This window comes from Anabrus simplex, chromosome 7, assembly GCF_040414725.1.
Source record: "Anabrus simplex isolate iqAnaSimp1 chromosome 7, ASM4041472v1, whole genome shotgun sequence".
Taxonomy (NCBI): domain Eukaryota; kingdom Metazoa; phylum Arthropoda; class Insecta; order Orthoptera; family Tettigoniidae; genus Anabrus; species Anabrus simplex.
Genome location: NC_090271.1, coordinates 236182568 through 236202487, shown reverse-complemented (window position 1 = coordinate 236202487; position 19920 = coordinate 236182568). Strand labels below are relative to the sequence as shown.

General features: G+C 37.2%; 1 protein-coding gene across 1 annotated transcript in view; it reads left to right on the top strand.

The window, feature by feature from the left end:
• Zip99C (Zinc transporter Zip99C) overlaps nt 1–19920 on the top strand; it is a 188607-nt gene that overhangs the window by 134058 nt on the left and 34629 nt on the right. Inside the window, exon 3 of the mRNA XM_067151621.2 lies at nt 18427–18764. Within this exon, the coding sequence (XP_067007722.2) occupies nt 18427–18764 (338 nt within the window). The remainder of the gene's footprint in view (nt 1–18426; nt 18765–19920) is intronic.

Here is a 19920-nt window from a genome sequence, read left to right as displayed (position 1 = left end):
CTTTCCTGCCATTTTTACAGACCGCCCGACTAACATAACCTAGATACACGCTAATTACTTAATAATTATGTAATATTAATACATATTAAAATCATTGCATGCTTCAAGTTAAACAGTAAATACTGTAAAACTGTTTATTTAAATTATAAATCTTCATTATTGTTTGTATAATTGCATCAATTAAATCATAGTTACATCAATGTTTAGCTTGACTATATCATAGTGTCGTACGCGAGGGGTGTTTGGATTAATGTGGAATCGCACAAGAACACTATGGATTCCTCATGACGCCAGAAACCCGTATGGCACTCTGCATGCCCTGGTGTTTGATTATGATCGAGCAGTAGAATGCTAGAACATCTTGTTTGTGATAATAACACTAAAATAATAACACTGAAATAGTTTACCTGCCCGATATTACTGTTAATGCGCTCTGTGGATCATTGGTAGAGATATCTGGTTCGAATCCGGCAGAGGTCCTCGGATTTTTGAAGAACGACGCTAGATGTCGTACGATGTCCGCATGTAAAAGATACCTGGTAACATATTTGGTCAGTAATGCCATTCCTTATGGAGCCAGTTCCTGTTAGGAATGGTGTGAAAATATCGCTCATAGGGTCGGTTGGTGCATGCATTTCAGTGGGCATGGCAGACTGATATGCATTAGCAACTTCTGGCTCAGTGAGGAAAGCAACGGGAAACTACCTCACTCCTTACTTCCCTAGTATATCTCTTCAGTGACACCTAGGCTATCTACGACAGCTGTTGGTGGAGCTGTAGAGGATCAAACCAGCCTTCGGGCTGAATACCCAACATTATTATTATTATTATTATTATTATTATTATTATTATTATTATTATTATTATTATTATTATTATTATTATTATTATTATTATTATTATTATTATTATTATTATTAATGCCCTGAGAGGAATAAAACAAAAAACTTTCTTATTCATTTTTTACGTAGTTTTCCCTGCCCAGCTACTCATTCCTGCCGAGGGGTTACCAGGTAACAAACAGCTAGTGCCCAAACTTCCGGTTTGTGTTTGTAAGCGTTGATGTGTAATACACATTCTTTCGTTGTACTTCTCCATATTCTTTGTTTCTTCTAGAACTGCCATGTGAACTCAGTATTTCAGGTTACATATAGTTTATAAGGGAAGATTTAAATACACAGGTGGGAAACGAAAGCCATGCAAGGGAAGAAGTAATTCATCCATATGGATATGGAAAAAGGAATGAAAGAGAGATCAACAACATTAATGGCTTTACATCCTAACAACTTTTACGATTTTCGGAGACCCCGAAGTGCCGGAATTTAATCCCACAGGAGTTCTTTTACATGCCAGTTGGGGCCGGAAGGCCAGTTCCTCAACCGTCTTGAGTCACTCAGCCCAGCAAGAAGGAGAGACTAGTTGAATTTTGTGAGAGGAATGGAATGATTGTGGGCAACACATAGTTTAAAAAGGAAAAGAGCAGGAAAATTAAGATATGATTAGGATGACAGAAAAATAAAATCAGTAATGAGAGTGGGGAAAATGGAAAAATTAAAGTAGGTAGATAGTAAAATAAAAGTGTGGAAATTAAAGATAGGAAAGTACAGGAAGAATTTATAAAGAAACTAAAACAACAGATTCCAATTATTGAAGTAGGAAATGCAGAAGATGGAATGGCCCAACCTTAAAAGCACATTTGTCAGTGGGGCAGTGTGTGCCTGATGAAGAACATTGATGAGATTGAAACAAAAGGAGACACTGTGATGGAATGAGGTGACAGAAGCAGTGAAAGAAGAGAAGTAGGACAAGAATGGAATAGGGATAAAAAAAGAAAACAAAAGGAAGTATCTTTATAATAAAAGGAAATGTAAGAAATTCGTAAGAGAAGAAAAGTTGGGAAGAATTTACACACAAGATGGAAACAGACGAAGCTGATGATAAGATTATTATATGAATTATATGAAGTAGTAGGAAAGAAAAGAGTTTGTCAAAGCTGATGGAAGAGGAAGGTGGAGAGATAACACATCCAGAAGAAATAAAGAGAAGATGTCAGAGGTAGAATTAGCAATCAGTAAAATGAAAATGGAGAAGGCACCAGAGATGGATGATATTTGGAAATTATAAAGGTTGCAGGGCTTATTGGACTACAGTGGTTGTACAGATTGTTAAAAGAGCACATGGAAACAGAAATGTGTTTCAGAAGACAATTTTCTGAAAGGGGGACAGAAAAGTGTGTGGCAAGTATAGAGGAATCACACTCTTAACAAATGTGACAAAAATACTGGAAAGGACATTAGATAGGAGAATGAGAAGAAAGATAGGAGAGTTGCATGAGCAACAGTATGGCTTTAGAAATGGAAAATCTACAGTGGACCCGATCTTCAGCATTAGGCAATTTATGGAAAAGAATTGGGAATATGGAAAGGATCTGGTCATTCAGATCTAACAAGGAGAAGGTTTGGGATCTATGGTCAAAAATAGGCTGGGTATACAAACTAGAAATGGTACAAGCAATGTACAGCAACTACGTCAGCAGCCCTACAGACTCCGGTTGGGAAGACAGATTAGTTTCAAAATACTGGACTAAGATAGGAGTGTGCTCTCGCCTCTGTGTCTAATAATTATGGACAAAATTGTAGAGGAGACAAAAAGAAGTATATGGGAAAAGGAATTATTCGTGTATAATATTGCAGTCTGGGGAAGAGGAGTCCGACAGACTTCAACAGCTGACACAGTTCCTATCCTCGCCAACAGATCGGGGCTTTACCCCTTGGCGATATCAAGAGGAGAAAGACAAGGGAAAGGTATTGTGGAAATTGGTGGTCAAAGCCTTGAAATTGTTGACAGTTTCAAATGCATAGTATGAATTAATGCAGAATACAAGGGTGGATATGGAGATTAGCAAGAGGTTGCAACAGGGCAGTGCATTCTACCAGTGTAAGAAATCTTTTCTAGAATAAGGAAGTATCAAGGAAGTGTAAAGAGAGAGTACAAAATGTTTTATGCACCCATATTGACTTTTGTAGCTGAGATTTGACAGTGACAACTAGGGAGGAAAGTAGAATTGAATCCAGTGAAATGAAATCCTAAGTAGTACTTTCTTACGTATTGCAAGTTTTGTGGATAGTAGCCCTGTACTCTGCCGCTTCATGTCGCTTATTATCTAGTTTGTTTGTTTGCTTACCTCTGATAGTATATAAAAGTGGATAAATATATGAAAGATGATTAAATACGCTATGCTTTAACATTAAGTAATTCATTTGGGAGCGATTTATCAACTGACATTGAATGATAAGAATTTCATTTGGTCTGTATTGAACTGAGATTTCAATTAAATTAATATATTGTGGTTCCGCCTATTCAATACAAGAAAACTTATTAATTGCAAGGTTAAATTATAAGTCAATCACAATTGTGATCACGATGACTTTACATCTTCTGATAACTTTATAAGTCCGATGCCTAGGCCATGTTATGCGACGAATGTAGCTCCAGGATAGGTAGGTAGGTATAATTCCTAGTAGTTGTGATAATGAACATAAATATATCGGATTCTTCTTCAGTGTATTGATAGTTCGGTGATTGGGAAGAAGATACAGGTAATGCAGAAAATCCACTGAATACTGCCTTTGGTTAACCTGGATGTGCATAATTTTGTAAATATTCATAATTCTCAAACAGTAGTATTATGGATTGCATAAAACTGTAGATTTTTACCAAATATCAACTGAATATTTTCACAAAGGTATCATAAACATGATAAAAATAGACATGATGTGGGCTTTTGGGCTTATGCCGTATCAAGGAAACAAGGTGAAACTCTTTACGTTTTGCTGGGAACTTTGCTCCATGTCTTCAGAAGAAAATCTTGACGGTTCACAAGGAAGTCTTCTACAATAATGAGGGTTTGAATTTAAGAATGCTTTACCGTTGAACCTGTAGTAGTACGCTTGTTCATCACCAGGTGGCTCGCTGTATGCTGGCAGAGTGCTCCAAGCGGGAGTTGACAACAATATTAAGCTCCAGTTGAGATGTTCTCGTGTGTGCATGAGAAGTGTCAGAGGACATCAGACGAATCAGGGATGAATGTGGTTTTCTTTTACCTTCAGAATGAGTCCTGCATGCAATGAATAAGAGATCAGTAATCATATGCAGAAAATTAACTAAAAAATAAATTCTGTCATTACAAATATGCTGTTTATTTCTACGACTTAAAAAAAACCCATCCGTCAAATATTGACTGATTCATTCTAATACAGATTTTTTTTAAAATGACATCGACTAATGAAAATTGAATAAACTTGGAACATCAAATGACATCTGCTCAGTAATTGACCAGATCATGAGAATTAGGTGTTGCAACCATAGTGATTTCTGGGTAATTTTTGACAAACGAGGATTACATACTTAGGGCTGCAAGGACTTTGGGATAGATAGATAGATAGATAGATAGATAGTCTTTATTGGCATAGTTAAGGCCGTTAGGCCTTTCTCTTACACTAAGCCAGTTATTGTACATTGGAATCACGATTAATGACTTGACTTGCTTGACTTATTTCCTGATCTCTGTCCAGGTCTTCCCTCCTTTCTCCATCTCTCCTGTTATTACACTCTTCCATGTGTTCCTTGGTCTGCCTCTTCTCCTGCTACCTTGTGGGTTCCATTCCAGGGCTTGTCTTGCTATGTTGTATTTATCTCGCTGTAATGTATGCCCGATCCAGTTCCATTTCCTATGATGCATCTCAATATCAAGGGGTGTTTGATGGTTTTTTTCTTTTTCCATAGTTCTTCATTGGAGATTACTTGTGGCCACCATATCCTCAGGATATTCCTCGAACTTCTGTTCACTGTTTAATGCTATTGTAATTAATACTAAATAAAGCAAAGTTACTCTTAACACAAAATTTGTTATAACTGAAATAAAATTCCACCTCAGTGAGACAAACATAGTTGCACAATTGTAAAAATTATCAATAGTAATAATAAGTAAGAAAATGAACAGCTCGATTAAGTGGAATATTCTGAGCTGTCAATGGAGAGATGGCGTGGAATGACATTACTGCTTTACATGTTATAATTCTCATATATTTGTCCATATTGAATTGTACAATAAAGTCAAAGAAATATTAATGTTTATTTATTCCACCTATTCAATACTAATATTTCTTTGACTTTATGATATTACTGGACGAACAAGCTTGACAGGAGCTTTTATAAGTAGGAAAGATAATATAAAGATAATGGAGATGTTTAATAAATTTCAAGCATCTTTGATGTAATTTGAGAAAAGATTAAACAAGTGGTAGGGAATCTGCCACCTAGGGGACAGCCCTAAATGCAGATCAGTGGTGATTGATTGATTGATTGATTGATTGATTGATTGATTGATTGATTGATTGATTGATTTCTTCTGTTGTGCAGTGTGAAGGACACTTGTTGCAGTTTATGAAATGGGTCGTTGTTTATCTTCAGCACATACCCAAAGCCTGGACGAGCTAGGGAAGCTCACGGTTCCATATTCATTCTGGATCTTCCAACACATTTGCAAAGCATGTTAAGTAATTTCCAGGTAGAACAGTGTTCCTCATGATCATATGACTCTGTTGATGGTGATTTGTCCATCGTATGGAGATGTTAATCCTTCAGCTGATTCCTTGGTGGTACTCAACAGAAGTATTGTATGTGCCAGCTTTGGGTTTGTCCCTCTTCCTGCCTACAATCGTATATCAAGTCACTTTATCATCTCGTTAACTTCTTTGAGGTTGATGTCAGCAAGGGGATCTGGTCATAAAACCTCACCATGAATATTCATCTCGCTTCGCATCTGAACCCGTTGAGAAAAAGGACCAGGGTTGGACACTCGCACAAGTGTTCCTGGGAGGCAATTGTTAACATCTAGCCTACAAAGTGTGTTTCTTGTCCTCCATAATCTTAGCCTTACTGTAATTCTTTAGGGTTTTGGTTGCATGATGGAAACTGCTCTTTGATTTCAGAACTTAATGAGCAGGTTTGTACCTGTATAGTGGGTGTACATGTATAGCAACTGCTTTGGATCTCTTGTTCCTGCTGCTTCTTTCGATATCAGTTGCAGACAATGGGTACTTTTATATTATTACTAGCTAAAGTACCCTTTGTACGGATTTATGAGCAAGGAATAAAGCGGTTAAATTACCGTGACCCACAAATATCTGACAGTTTTAAAACATGCTTCTGTGGACAGTATTTAAGACTTTCTCTTCAGGGACCTAAATATGTAGGTTATTTACACTCGCTACTCAAACATATTTTTGAGACCTCTTTTAGATTCAGTTACTTATTTTATTTTTTAAATGGTATGAATTACAGAAAATGGCTTCTATTTTCCTGTTTTTAAGAAAACTATATAAAAGAAATCTTTAAAATACTCTTTAACTTGAAAATCTGCAATACACGTCAACCATATAACCAATGTAATATAAAGGAAAACTGTAATGAAATACACATTGAATTGCATTGTATTGTTTCCTTATAGCAGACAGAGCTTAGTACATGAAGATAATAAACACATTAACTGAAGACATATTGCAACACAAACATTTCAAAGGAAAAAGGATTTGAAACCCATTTGTGTTCACGTGTATGATCAGTCAATAGAACTGTTGTCCCGTGGATGGAAAACTTTTTTATACTACTCTTTCTCTTGTGCAGTCTAACGGGATCATCACGTTTTAGCAACCAACAGTAGTCGGTCATCGTGGATGCATTCAGTCCCCTGTGGTACCGCCTTTCATTGTCCTTAATGTCTTGGTGAAACCTCTCGCCCTGTTCTTTACTCAGTGCTCTGAGGTTTTCTGGAAAGTAGTCTGAATGTGAGTGAAGACTCGTGTTACATCCTAAGGCTTCATATTTTTCTAGCATATAGTGTACTTATTGCACATAGTTTGGATCTTTATTATTTCCCAAGAACTTACAAAAATTGTCTTTGAAGCCAGTCCAACCTTCCCTTTTTGCAGGAGTCATACTTTCTTCAAAATTGTCATCTTTGCATACTGCAGTTTTCTAATCTGCAGCCCTACAAAGATTCCTCCTTCGACTTTCCCTTGGAGTGTGCAGGAAACATCTTGATTAAGTACTACCATGTTTATCCAAAACATTAGTAAATTGCTTTATTAATCCCAGGTTAACATGTAAGGGAAGTAACAGAATTTTGTCGAGACCTACTAAATTGTTCCTCATAACCTGGTATCAGTGTGTTTCTTCTAGTCCTATCTTGTGATGTCCAATGATTCTTTCTATCCCGGCTGTCGCATAAAAAAATGTAACATGTACATATTGCACATAGTTTGGATCTTTATTATTTCCCAAGAACTTACAAAAAAAAAAATTTTTTTTTTTTTTTGTCCTAACATCATGCTCAAAACCTTCAAATCACCACATATTATCAGTTTATGTTCCTTGTAATTTACTTTTTCGAGTAGCAGTTACGGATTGCTGTATGTCTCTTTAAGATGGACTAAATGAGAGACTGCGACTGATGCCAGAATGTAGCTGTTATGTAGTAACACACCTTTTAAACTTCTCTTGCTTAAATCAATGAACCTCCATTCATCTGTTGTATACTCTGCTCCTAATTTATTTATGAAGTTTGGTATGTCAGTGTAATATACTAAAGAGTCTTCTTCATTAAAATACTGTTCTAGATCTTTCTCCTGACTATAAAATGTTACATACGTTCCTGGAGAAAGCAAGTTCTTGTCTTTTAGCCTTGATGCTAGAAGTTCTGAAGCATCCTTTGGGAGATTTAAATCTCCAGCCAAATCATTCAACTCATTTTGTATGAAAGATTGGGGGTGTAGTTTTAATGCCTGATCAACCAGAATTTTCATTAGACTCCAATGGTGTAGAACTTCATGCAGAATGCAGCATCTCATGGTTCATAAGTGATTTAGGTACAGGAACATCAGCACCATGTGGTATAGGCCTCCAGATTCCAAATCAGAATAAACAGATCCTTTTTTAAAATTTTTGTGTTGAATCTTTTTACTTTGCAAATACAAAAATAACAATTATCCAGATGGTTCCTTGGGTCACACCATGCGATTGGAACCTCAAACGTGCGTGCCTTCCTCTTTTTCTTAGCTCTGCAACACTGGTTTTTGCCCCAGGATGAGTGATATTGTATTGTAGTCTGCTATAACAAAATGATGCAAAATGAACTTAGTGTGATATTTTATTTCCAAATTAATATTTGTGTTCCTATTTCATTAGATATATTGTGTATTTTTTAAATAAATATCTTGTTAATCACAATTACTGAAGTTGTAAAAAGTTCATAGGAGAGAGGACCAAAGTAATGGCACTTTGGGATTCAGGTGAACAAATTACGTAGGTCGAGTCATAAGTCGTGGCAACTATATTTTTTCTCATGAACAGGAGACAACACGGAAAATCTAAGATGTGCATTTGGAAATGTATGGTATGTACTTGCGTATGATGCCACTAAATGGTGTATGTAAACAACCTTGTTCAGTGTGTGAGTGAGAGAATCACAAAATGGAAGTCAACAAGCAGGAGCAACGATCGTATATTAAAATAGCAATTCTCCGCGGCAGAAATGCACGCCAATGTCATGCAGAGCTGCGGGAAGCATTAGGTGTGCATGCCATGCCCTATAGAACAGTGGCGAGGTGGGTGGAGACTTCAAACGGCGTAAAGTATCAACTGCCGATTTGCCTCGCCCAGGCCGTCCAGTATCCATGGACAAAGATGTACGGATAATGGTGATCGATCAGTGTTTACATGAGGAGGCGCTGGACTCTAGCAGAATTGCAAGAACATACAGCTCACACAGCAGCCATTACGTGGAGAACGGTTTGCTAACAAAGAGGACATCGTAACAGCATTTCGGAGAGATGTGTCACACGTCAGTGATACACATGCAGCGAATGGTATTCAGCGCCTGCCCCACCGCTGGCAACGCATGGTGGATAACTTGGGTGATTCTTTTGAAGGTCTGTAACCAGTGGAGACCTGTCTTTTTGTACGTAGTCTTGTTTATTTGCTGTCTATACCACAATAAAACAATGTTTACCAATGGCCTGTGTTCTGTCACTTTCCTACGAGAATCTCCTGAAGTCAGAATTTGTCTTCAGGCACTGTGCATAAGTACATGGCCTATATTTCCAATATTTTCAGTGTTGTTTCCTGTTCGCGAGAAAAAAAAAAAGTAGTTGCCATGACTTATGACTCGACCCTCGTACATATAAATATCTATTAACTTGCCCATGATGACCACATAATGGGAGGAGGTGCAGTTTAATATAGAGTTCTCATTGTTTACACAAAGAAAAAACAAGAAACTTTAGATAAAAAGTACCGGAATCTCATTCATGCCAAACATAACTCCAGAGTAGAAATGCAGAATACAACACCACATCAATTTTACCCACCAGTAATAAACCTTACTAATGTTGATTTTAATAGAGACAAAGTCGAGATTCTAGAAAAAGGTCCTAAACACAATTGGCCACACAGTGATAAATCCTTGCATAATAGAGAATTAGGGAAATTGATAGCAGAAACTGAGATTGCACTTGAGATCCCTATAGGTGAACGGCAAGTAATCAGGTTTGAGGCCAGAAAGAAAATTTGCAAAATAATGGAACAGAAAACTACTACAGATGTTAGTATAAATAACAATTTGCAATTGATGAATAAGAAAATAAGACAATAACATTATCACGAAACAGATAAGGGCAACACCATAGTTTTGATTAATAATGATTAATTAGCGGGATTTATTAATAAAACAAATGACTTCTCAACAGGGGATAAATTTAGTCAAGTAAAAAAGGGACCCTACTAATACCATACAAAAGGAATTTAAACAAATTTTAGCAAATGCCAACTTTTTGATGGAATTGAAAGAAGCGAATTATTTAGTAAATATGAACCCAGGATTGCGCACATTGAGGGCATTGCCTAAGGTATGCAAACAAGGAATAGTCATTAGACTTGTAGTCAATTTTAGGAACAGCCCCACATACAAAAAAGCAAAATTCATACATATGTTGTTAACACTAGAACAGCGGCAGGGGTCAAAATGATACACACCTTCAATTTTTCTTTAATAACGTGTGCACTCTTGTATCATTTCTCTTCAAATATCTTGACTTTTCATCGTTTTTTGTCCTGTTCACGGTGATGTATCGCACCCAGCAAAATATTTATATGTTCACTGATTTTTGATATGGCATACCCTGGACAGCGGGAGGGGTCATTTTGACACTTGTACAATATTCCTTATTGCAGCAGTTTGCATTGTCAGACAACAGTGTGTATCTGGCCATTATTATTAGTATTGTTGAGCTCTTACTGTCAGATGAACCAGGCTGAGTGGCTCAGACGGTTGAGGCGCTGGCTTCTGACCACAACTAGCCAGGTTCGAACTTGGCTCAGTCCGGTGGTATTTGAAGGTGCTCAAATATGTCAGCCTCATGTCTGTAGATTTACTAGCACGTAAAAGAACTCTTTCGGGACAAAATTTCAGCACCTCAGCTTCTCCAGAAACCATAAGAGTAAGTGGGGCGTAAAGCAAATGACATCATTACCGTCAGATGAGTGCTCCAGTTAGCGGGATTATTGTATTCATCTCGCCATTTAGAAAGTGTTCTTCTTACAGGCATGTCGTGCTACGATCATCTTTCTGCTGACGAGGTGTCTCGTATGCTAGAAAATTCAGACGTTGAGCCTGGAGGTGAATTATCCGAATCCGGGTGTTGTCTTGCTTGAGACAAGAGAAACAAACGAGGACGAAGATCACAATGAGACAGAGGATGAATTATCCGCAGGAGAAGTTAGAAATGCTAATCTATCTCCGAACTCGACCCAGATGTCTTTTACAGTTAGGTGTTTCATCAGTGAAGATGGTTGCCCGAGACGGAACCGAGTGGGAGGTCTTATATTCAAACTCTTAATGTGGAAGGCGGGCTTCAGCGAACGTCCTGAGGGAGCGGGGAGGTCCCACAACATATTCTTACCACAGAGTTTACGACTCTGCCATTAGTGCCTTTCGTCTCCTCTTTGATGAATCTATGCTTCCTCTAATGAAACGACACTCCGAATCAAACGCTTAGGAAGAACTTCATGGACTGGACCGTGTCGCTCAAGGAGTTGGAGGCTATGATTGCCATCATGTATACCCGCGGTGTCTTATGTTCGAAAGGTGTGTCTGTGGATGAACTATGATCGCGTTCTTGTAAACAGCATTTCATGAAGGACACAATGTCAAGAGATGGACTTCGTGAGCTTCTCGGATTCCTCCGTTTCGACGAGAAATCAACTTGAGCTGAGCGTCTGCCAGCTAACAGGTCCGCTCTTGTCTCTGAAATCTGGAAAATTCGTGGAAAATTGCCTTCACTGTTACCGCCCAAGTGAAAATATTGCAGTCGATGAACAATTACTTCACAGCAAAACCAGGTGCAGATTTAACCAATTTATGACAAACAAGCCCGAGTGGTCAACCAAATTATTGGAATATGCAAACAGTGTTTGGGACCCTCACCAAGAATACCTAATAAAAGAAATAGATAGTGTGCAGTGGAAAGCAGCAAGATTTGTAACAGGATTTCAGGAGAAAGAGTAGTGTATCAGAAATGTTAAAGGAACTTGGGTGGGAAACTTTAAGTAAGAGAAGGGAGAAAACTAGACTTATAGGATTATATAGAGCCTATACAGGAGAAGCATGGGGGAGATATCCGTGGGAGGCTTCAGTTGGAAAATAATTATATCGGCAGGACAGACCACAAATATAAAGTTACAAGGAATTTTAGCAGAAGCGATTGGGGTAAGTTTTCATTCATTGGGAAGGGTGTGAAGGAGTGGAACAGTTTACCAGGGGTTGTGTTTGATCCTTTTCCAAAATCTGTACAGATATTCAAGAAGAGACTAAACAGCAACAGAGAAAATAAATGAAATGTTAGAGGGCATTCGACCAGTGCAGGTTAATGTAAATAAAAAATGGGTGTGAATAAATTAATTCCATCCCCTGGTCTAAGGAGTTTGGACAGCCAAAGTAGGCGACTGCCTGTAGGGGTGAAGTACAGTGGGGACTTCGAGGACCCTGGGACTGCTACAGTAGCTGTGAAGGCCCTTCAGGAACTCTGAAAAGTGGTGGCAAAAGGGGCTCTGGTTAAGACGCAGCAGGTCGTTATGCTACTTAGGTACCAGAATGAGTAAAAAAAAAAAGAGTTAATAAATGCAATGTAAATTTTCATCTTATACCAGTAATTCCACATACTGTATATCAGTTGACTATATTTGTAAGTAGTACAGGAGATATTATAAGTAGAATTTTGTAAACTATATAAATTTATTAAGGATGAGCTGTGTGTTTAATAGAAAAAATTTAGCATAAATTGTATTATAGGAAAATTTTTGTCTTGTTAATTTAATATTTAGTGCTTGACAATAATGTATTTTAGTATACCATTTGCCACCGAGGTAGACGCCTCATTTGCAAATAAAGAGATTTTGATTTTGATTTGAAATGTCCCGTAAGTATACCACCAAAGGTGCATGCAGGAGGTGCCAATGCATGTCTTTTACATTATCCTGGACCTAACAGCTATCAATGCTTGGGTCATGTACAAGCAAGTAACGGGTAGGAAGTTCATCCTCCAGCTGGCAAGTGAACTAACAAGGCGGGACGAGCAAAGGCAACAGCAACAACAACAAGAGGAGGAGACTGTGGGACTGTGTCCATCTAAAATGCGGAAGAAGTGCCAAGTTGGTCTGTGTAAAGGCAACAAGTCTAGCGATGCCTGCAGCAAGTGCCTTAAAGCATTGTGCGGAAAATGTGCACGAAAAGTAGAAGTTGTGTGTGCAAAATGTGTTTAGTGAGTTTTTAATTTGTGTAAAGAATTACTGAAAATTTATAATTGTTGCAATGTGGAAGACTGACTAAGAAAAGGTGTTCAATTGGTTAATTTTGTAAAAACTCCTTAGAGAAACAGAAACACGGTGCAGTTGTTTGTGATTATTCATATAAATGTCCATACACTAATGTCATGTCCTTATGTGTAAAATAAAGTTGTGGAAATGCATTAGAAGAAAAAAATGTTTTATTGTGTTCTATTTTGAACATTTCCAAGCATTTCTTTTGATGGGTCAAAATGATCACTTACCGGTGTTCTAGGAATGACGGATTCTCTGCCGTTCTAGTGTTAAAGAAACATAAGATTAATGCAAACGCAAGTCTTTGCAGTACTACAGATTATTGTAATAGAACCAAAAACATAACATGGTCTAAGAACAATTCTATCCATAGTTTTGATATAAAGGATATGTATTCAAACATTCCGTTCAAAATTAACATAGTGAAAGAAAATTTAGCAACACACAGTCCTTTAAGCAAAGTGGAAATTAACGAATGCACAGTATTAATTTATTAACGTTCACACTTGAAAAATAACTTTTTACATTTAATAATATCTATAAGCAAGTAAGAGGTTTGGCTATGGGATCACCCGCATCTGGTATCCTAGCAGATATATACAATATATGGTCTATTTAGAATCGACTAAAATAGTAAACAGTATAAAAGGATTAGATCTTTGGTTAAGGTACGTGGTCGACGGAGTTGTTATCAATAAACAGGAACTTAAGCTGGATAGTTTGTTAGACAAGTTGAATAATATAGATAAATATGTCAAGTTTACAATGGAAAAGAACAAAAGTTTGAATTACTTAGATGTAACATTAACTAGGAAAAAATGAACATTTTGTATACAAAGTATATAAGAAACCCACACAAACAGATATCATAATCAACAACATTTCTAACCACCCAGGACAAAACAAAAAGGCAGTATTTTATAGCATAATAAATTAAGAGCCATTAACATACCATTAGAGAAAAATGAATTCAATAAAGAGATGAATATCATATATGGCATAGCTGCCAAAAGAAATGGTTACTCCAAAAACTGTGTCAATAGGATCAAGAATAAGATCATGAATAAACCTAAAATTTTCCTTATAAACAAGGAAGAAAATAAGAGATTCGTTACTTTTACTTATATCAATAGGCAGATCTGAAGTTTCTCCAGATAAATTAACCAGTTCGAGAACTTTCACCATGATACCATTTTCAGGATGAAAATATCTCTCAAGGAGAGGAACCAACTTCAAATCCAGATGATTAGATGTATCGATCATTAATGAAATGAATAGAGCACTTTTCAGTTCATTTAAAACCTGGTGAGCGGCATAGGGTGCAATAACATTATAAAGTATTGCATTATATTTTGTGGCTGCCTCTCCATTTGTCACCATTTTTAAGGTTAGGTAGTCGCTCATACTTTTATTTACACTTTTAGTTTGAACACTTGTGCGATGTTTCTTCATTTTAGCGTGATTTACAATGTCAGACCGTCCACCACGTCCAGTATCAAATTTTGATTTGCACAGTGTGCATTCTACAGTTTCTCCACTACCAGTGATAAAAGGAAACCCTCTTTTAATTTTGCTGTTGAAATTACACCTTCGTTGTGGCATGTTGAAACAGTAATTTCATAGATCTAAAAACTAAACTCGACAGCTACCATAAGAACAAAACCAGTCAAAATACAACTGAAAATCGCACCAGTGTTGCCAATAACACACAACATTGAAAGTAAGGTCCAAGGTCAACTTAGTTGTAGTCAGATTCATGGCCAGTCTAGTTCTGTTACTGATGCCCGAAAGCCAAAAGTGTCTCTCAAAAGGAGACTAAAGAAAGCAACTTGTAATTTAAAGTGAGCTAAATGTCTCTTTCCTCAGTCAAAGCTAGGATTAATTTCCTACAGGGGCAGATTAAAACACGGAATGTTTAATGTTTTTTGTGCCCTGTTCAAAAAGTTTGTGTTTAAAGCACAATATTGCTTTCGCTTTCCATGAGGTTCCTATTTATCTCAGGTGTTCTCTTATTAAAGTCCAAATATATTTCTTCGTGGGGACTGAGAATATTTACAACTCTCTGACAGTATTATTTATCAGTCTAAACAATTGGGTGTTGTATTTGGTTATTTGCATATCAGTGTAACCTCCACTAAAACAGCTGACTGTGTAGCGTTGGTGATTGGCTCCACTAGCGCCGCTCTGCGGGAGTGGGCTTGAACTCTGTGAGTGATCTCGCTAGGTATTCTATTCGTCATGGTAAAAGGCAGAGAGTATTGAGAAAATTGTATAAGTGGCACTTCCTGATGTACCTTAACAGTAAACAGTGAGACAAAAGTGTAACATACGATATATATTGGCCAAGTGGAATCATAAAAATGTGGGACATTTGAGCATCCCCAATAAAACTTTAGGGACAGCAAGACATTTTGCCAAAAACGGGACTGTCCCAAGAAAAACGGAACCAATGGACATCCTGTCTTATACCGTTGAGGTCGGAAAAGAACAAAAGTTGGCAAAGTGAGGTTGCACAGTAAGGATTACAGGAGGAGTCTGGTACAGGTGGCACCAATGCTCGACTTGGCTTGGGGCCCATGTTAGTCACACCATGTCTCACAATAAAATATTAGAAAAGATTTGGCTATAAATAAAAACAGGAGACTATACAGAATATAATAATAAAAATAACTGAATAAGAGTTGTGAATTCTAAGACTTATCCAAAATGAAATGTGAAATCTATACCTACTAAATTTGAATACCAAACCTACACAAGCCCGCCTGATGGCCATGATTGTTAAGGCATTAGTCTATGGTGTGGCACCATGGTTAGCCGGTTTGAGTCCTGTTGGTCAAAAAACTAATTGACCATCAGAATGTTGGCCGGCAGGGTAGCCGAGATGATGGTATACAATTTCTAATCATGAGATTGCGTGCCATAAATTCAGCATAGTTGACAAAGGAATGCAAAAGGTTAATATTTGGAATTTCAGTGTTTGTTATATAGCTCTGTTAGCAGTGTGTAGTTTTTGCATATTACATACATATCCCACGTCGTTCCATCTTAAGCGATGGGTCGGTAAACGAGGCTTCTCCACCAGTTGCGGTCCCTGAACTTCTCTCCTCCTTCAATGCTTTCCAAAGTATGTCCTCTCTGTTGAATGTCAATCTTCACCATGTCCTTGTACCTGAGTCTTGATCGCCCTCTTGGTCTTTTGTCTTCAAGTTTTAGATCGTACATTTTTTTGGTAATCTGTTATCACTCATGTGTCGCATATGTCCATACCATCTCAGTCGCTGCACTGTTATTTTGTCCTGCAGTCTTACAACTTGAGCCTGCTTGCGGATTTCCTCATTACGGACTCTGTCCCTCCGTGTTTTGTCGATCATGCAACGGACAAATTTAATTTCTGCTGCCTGGATTCTACTAACATCTTTGTTTCTCATGGTCCATGTTTCGCAACCATAGGTCAGGATTGGTACGTAATAAGTTTCATATATGACTTACATTTTGTTGGTATTTTCTTGTTCCATATTATGTCTTTAACTATTTTGTAAAAGTTGCTACCTGCCTGAATTCTGTGGGAAATTTCCTTATCTATAGAACCAGTATCAGAGATAACACTTCCAAGATATTTGAATTGATGGTTCATCTGTAGCTGTTTCCCCTCCATTTCAATGTGTCCCGTTGGTTGCTCTTCATGACCATAACCTCACTTTTCTCTTGGCTGAAGATGAGTCCATATTCTTTATCAGAATCTGCCCTTGAGTTTATTTGTCCTCGAAGATCTCACCAAGAATACCTAATAAAAGAACTAGATGGTGTGCAGAGGAAAGCAGCAAGGTTTGTAACAGGAGATTTCAGGAGAAAGAGTAGTGTATCAGAAATGTTAAAGGAACTTGGGTGGGAAACTTTAAGTAAGAGAAGGGAGAAAAGTAGACTTATAGGATTATATAGAGCCTATACAGGAGAAGCATGGGGAGATATCCGTGAGAGGCTTCGGTTGGAAAATAATTATATTGGTAGAACTGACCACAAGTACAAAATTAGAAGGAATTTTAGCAGAAGCGATTGGGGTAAATTTTCTTTCATTGGGAAGGGCGTGAAGGAGTGGAACAGTTTACCAGGGGTAGTGTTTGATCCTTTTCCAAAATCTGTACAGATATTCAAGAAGAGAATAAACAACAACAGAGATAATAAATTAAATGTTAGAGGGCATTCGACCAGTGCAGGATATTGTAAATAATAAATGTGTGTGATTAAATTAATTCCATCCCCTGGTCTAAGGAGTTTGGACAGCCCAAGTAGGGGACTGCCTGTAGGGGTGAAGTACAGTGGGGACTTCGAGGGCCCTGGGACCGCTACGGTAGCTGTGAAGGCCCTTCAGGAACTCTGAAAAGTGGTGGCAAAAGGGGCTCTGGTTAAGACGCAGCAGGTCATTATGCTACTTAGGTTCCAAAATGGGTAAAATATAAATATGTAAATAAATTCAATGTTAATTTTAATCTTATACCAGTTGTATAGTATTATTAGAAGTAATTTCACATACCGTACTGTATATGAGTTGACTATGTTTGTAAGATATTATAAGTAGAATTTTGTAAACAATATAAATTTATTAAGGATGATGTGTGTGTTTAATAGAAAAAATTATTAGCGTAAATTGTATAATATTGTATTCTAGGAAAATTTTATTCGTCTCCTGTTAATTTAAAATTTAGTGCTTGACAATAATGTATTTTAGTGTACCATTTGCCACCGAGGTAGACACCTCATTTGCAAATAAAGAGATTTTGATTTTGATTTTGATCTTCTTTAGAGTAGCATATATCATCTGCGAACAATATAACTTTCATTTTCTTACCTCCAATGGTTTGGTGAACTTTTCTCTGAATCTCGTTCATCACAGTGATGAAAAGAAGAGGAGACAACACCACCCTGTCTTAACCCAGATTTTATATCAAAGGTTTGTCATTCCTACAGGTGTTTTGACTTTACTTCGGATATCTTCATACAAATTCTTGATCCGGTGTATCATGTCATTCTGTATTCCAATTTTCTTCAGTGCTTCCCAAACTTTCTCTCTATTCACTGCATCAAATGCTTTCTTGATATCCAGAAAGACTAACCACAAATCTCGGTTGTGTTCATAGTATTTTTCCATTAACTGACGGACTGTAAAGATTGAATCAGTTGTTGATCTCCCTTTCCTGAATCCATACTGTTCTTCGAAGAGGTTCTCTTCAATAATGTGTAGTTTTTATCATATCATATATAATCAAATATGTATGTTATTTATGTCTAGTAACTGAAGATTTGATTTCCTAAATTTTGCCCATTCTTTTTGCTACTAATTCAAACTTCATTTGCAACTAGATCTCTTCCCCAAGTGTATGAACTATTGGTTTCATTTTCAGTTTGTTGTTAGTCGTTACAAAATAATGTTGAATTGATGAATGTTGCAACTGTTTCTTGCTATAATGGCTTGATTAAAATTTTTATTTCTTTCAGACGGTTCTTCACACCCTCCCATGACAAAGGGTATATGGATATTAGCTGGTCTCCTGATATTCATTGTGTTGGAGAAGATGTTTGCATTCATGCAGGAAGACTTGGACAACAGCTTTGACGTTCCAGAGTTCAAACCAGTCCAGAGTAGCTGCAGTGGGCCTGCAACTCATAGTACAAAACTTCCGAATGGTTATATAGAGGCTCATAACAATAATGTGAAGAAAATCATTAATGGACATCCCTTAAAACCGGTGATTTATGCTAATGGGCACTGCAAAAGCCATGAGGAGACTCCTGCAGTCGTTCGTCCTCAGAGGCAGCGAACCACATCTATCCGTGTAAGTTCTTGTTTATAGTTCCTTCTACCTATATGATGTTGCAGTGGTAAAGTATATTTAGCAAGATCTAAGCTTTGATGAATGTCAGACTGAAACAGGTGAATTATCCAGGGTAAGGGAGACTTACCAGGGCAAAAATATGAAAAACTTGCAACATATAGTCATAAATGTAGAAAGACAGGATTGTAAATAGGAATACATATTGTTAGTGTAAAGACGATGACAGAACAATGTGGAAAAGAGGTCATGACACTTCTCTACTCTCGATAGTTCTCAGCTCCTTGCCAGCAAGAGAATTGAAACACATTGTAAATATTGTAACTTAATACAACTTGAGCACTTTATCTTTCTAGTTGGGAAAGGTCGTCTGTTATGCTTTTGCATGGTTTGAGCTCTGTGTGGCTCGAATTGTCTACCTTCAATTTGATTACAGATCCTACATTGGCAGTGCAGAGATTTGACACTTGTGCATAACAATAACTTCCAACATTTTTTGGAAGTACCACACCAAATTTACTGGAGTGATCGGCTTAAAACTCTGTGTAGAAGGCATATTAGAAAGAAAAGTAGGCTACAAAGTATTACAATATTGCCAAGTGGAGAAGGCTCCCAAGTACTTTTTTTTTTTCCCCCCTACAGATATTCAAAATACTTTTTCAAGAACGAAAATTGCACATGACAAGTTGTAGGAAAATGTTTTTAAAACACTTTTTATTTATGTAATTTCCTGATAGTGTAAGCCTTTATTAATTTAACTGTGGGAAAGCATTTGTGATATTTTTCACATTAAGAAGTGCTAAATAATGTTCATCTGTTATGGTGCAACTATTTTGAGAATGTTTATCTCCTGAGATATATTGCTCCCAATGCAAATGCTGAGATAGCACCCTCGTGTAAAGTTCAGGAGTATCTACTCGAAAATTTGTCTTAATTATTTATGGTTACACTACTACAGACATGTTTTGACACAATCCTGGTACACAGAAGTGAAGGCATACAATGTTTTAAAGCTAATGAAGAATACTACATAAGTTGAGTGGTGTTAATAGATGTGTACTATGTCTCTTCTGTTACTTCTTGTATAGGCTAGATCACATTACTATTACAAATATACAAAAACTAACCCATCAGCAGTTGGTAATAATTGAAACCCTTC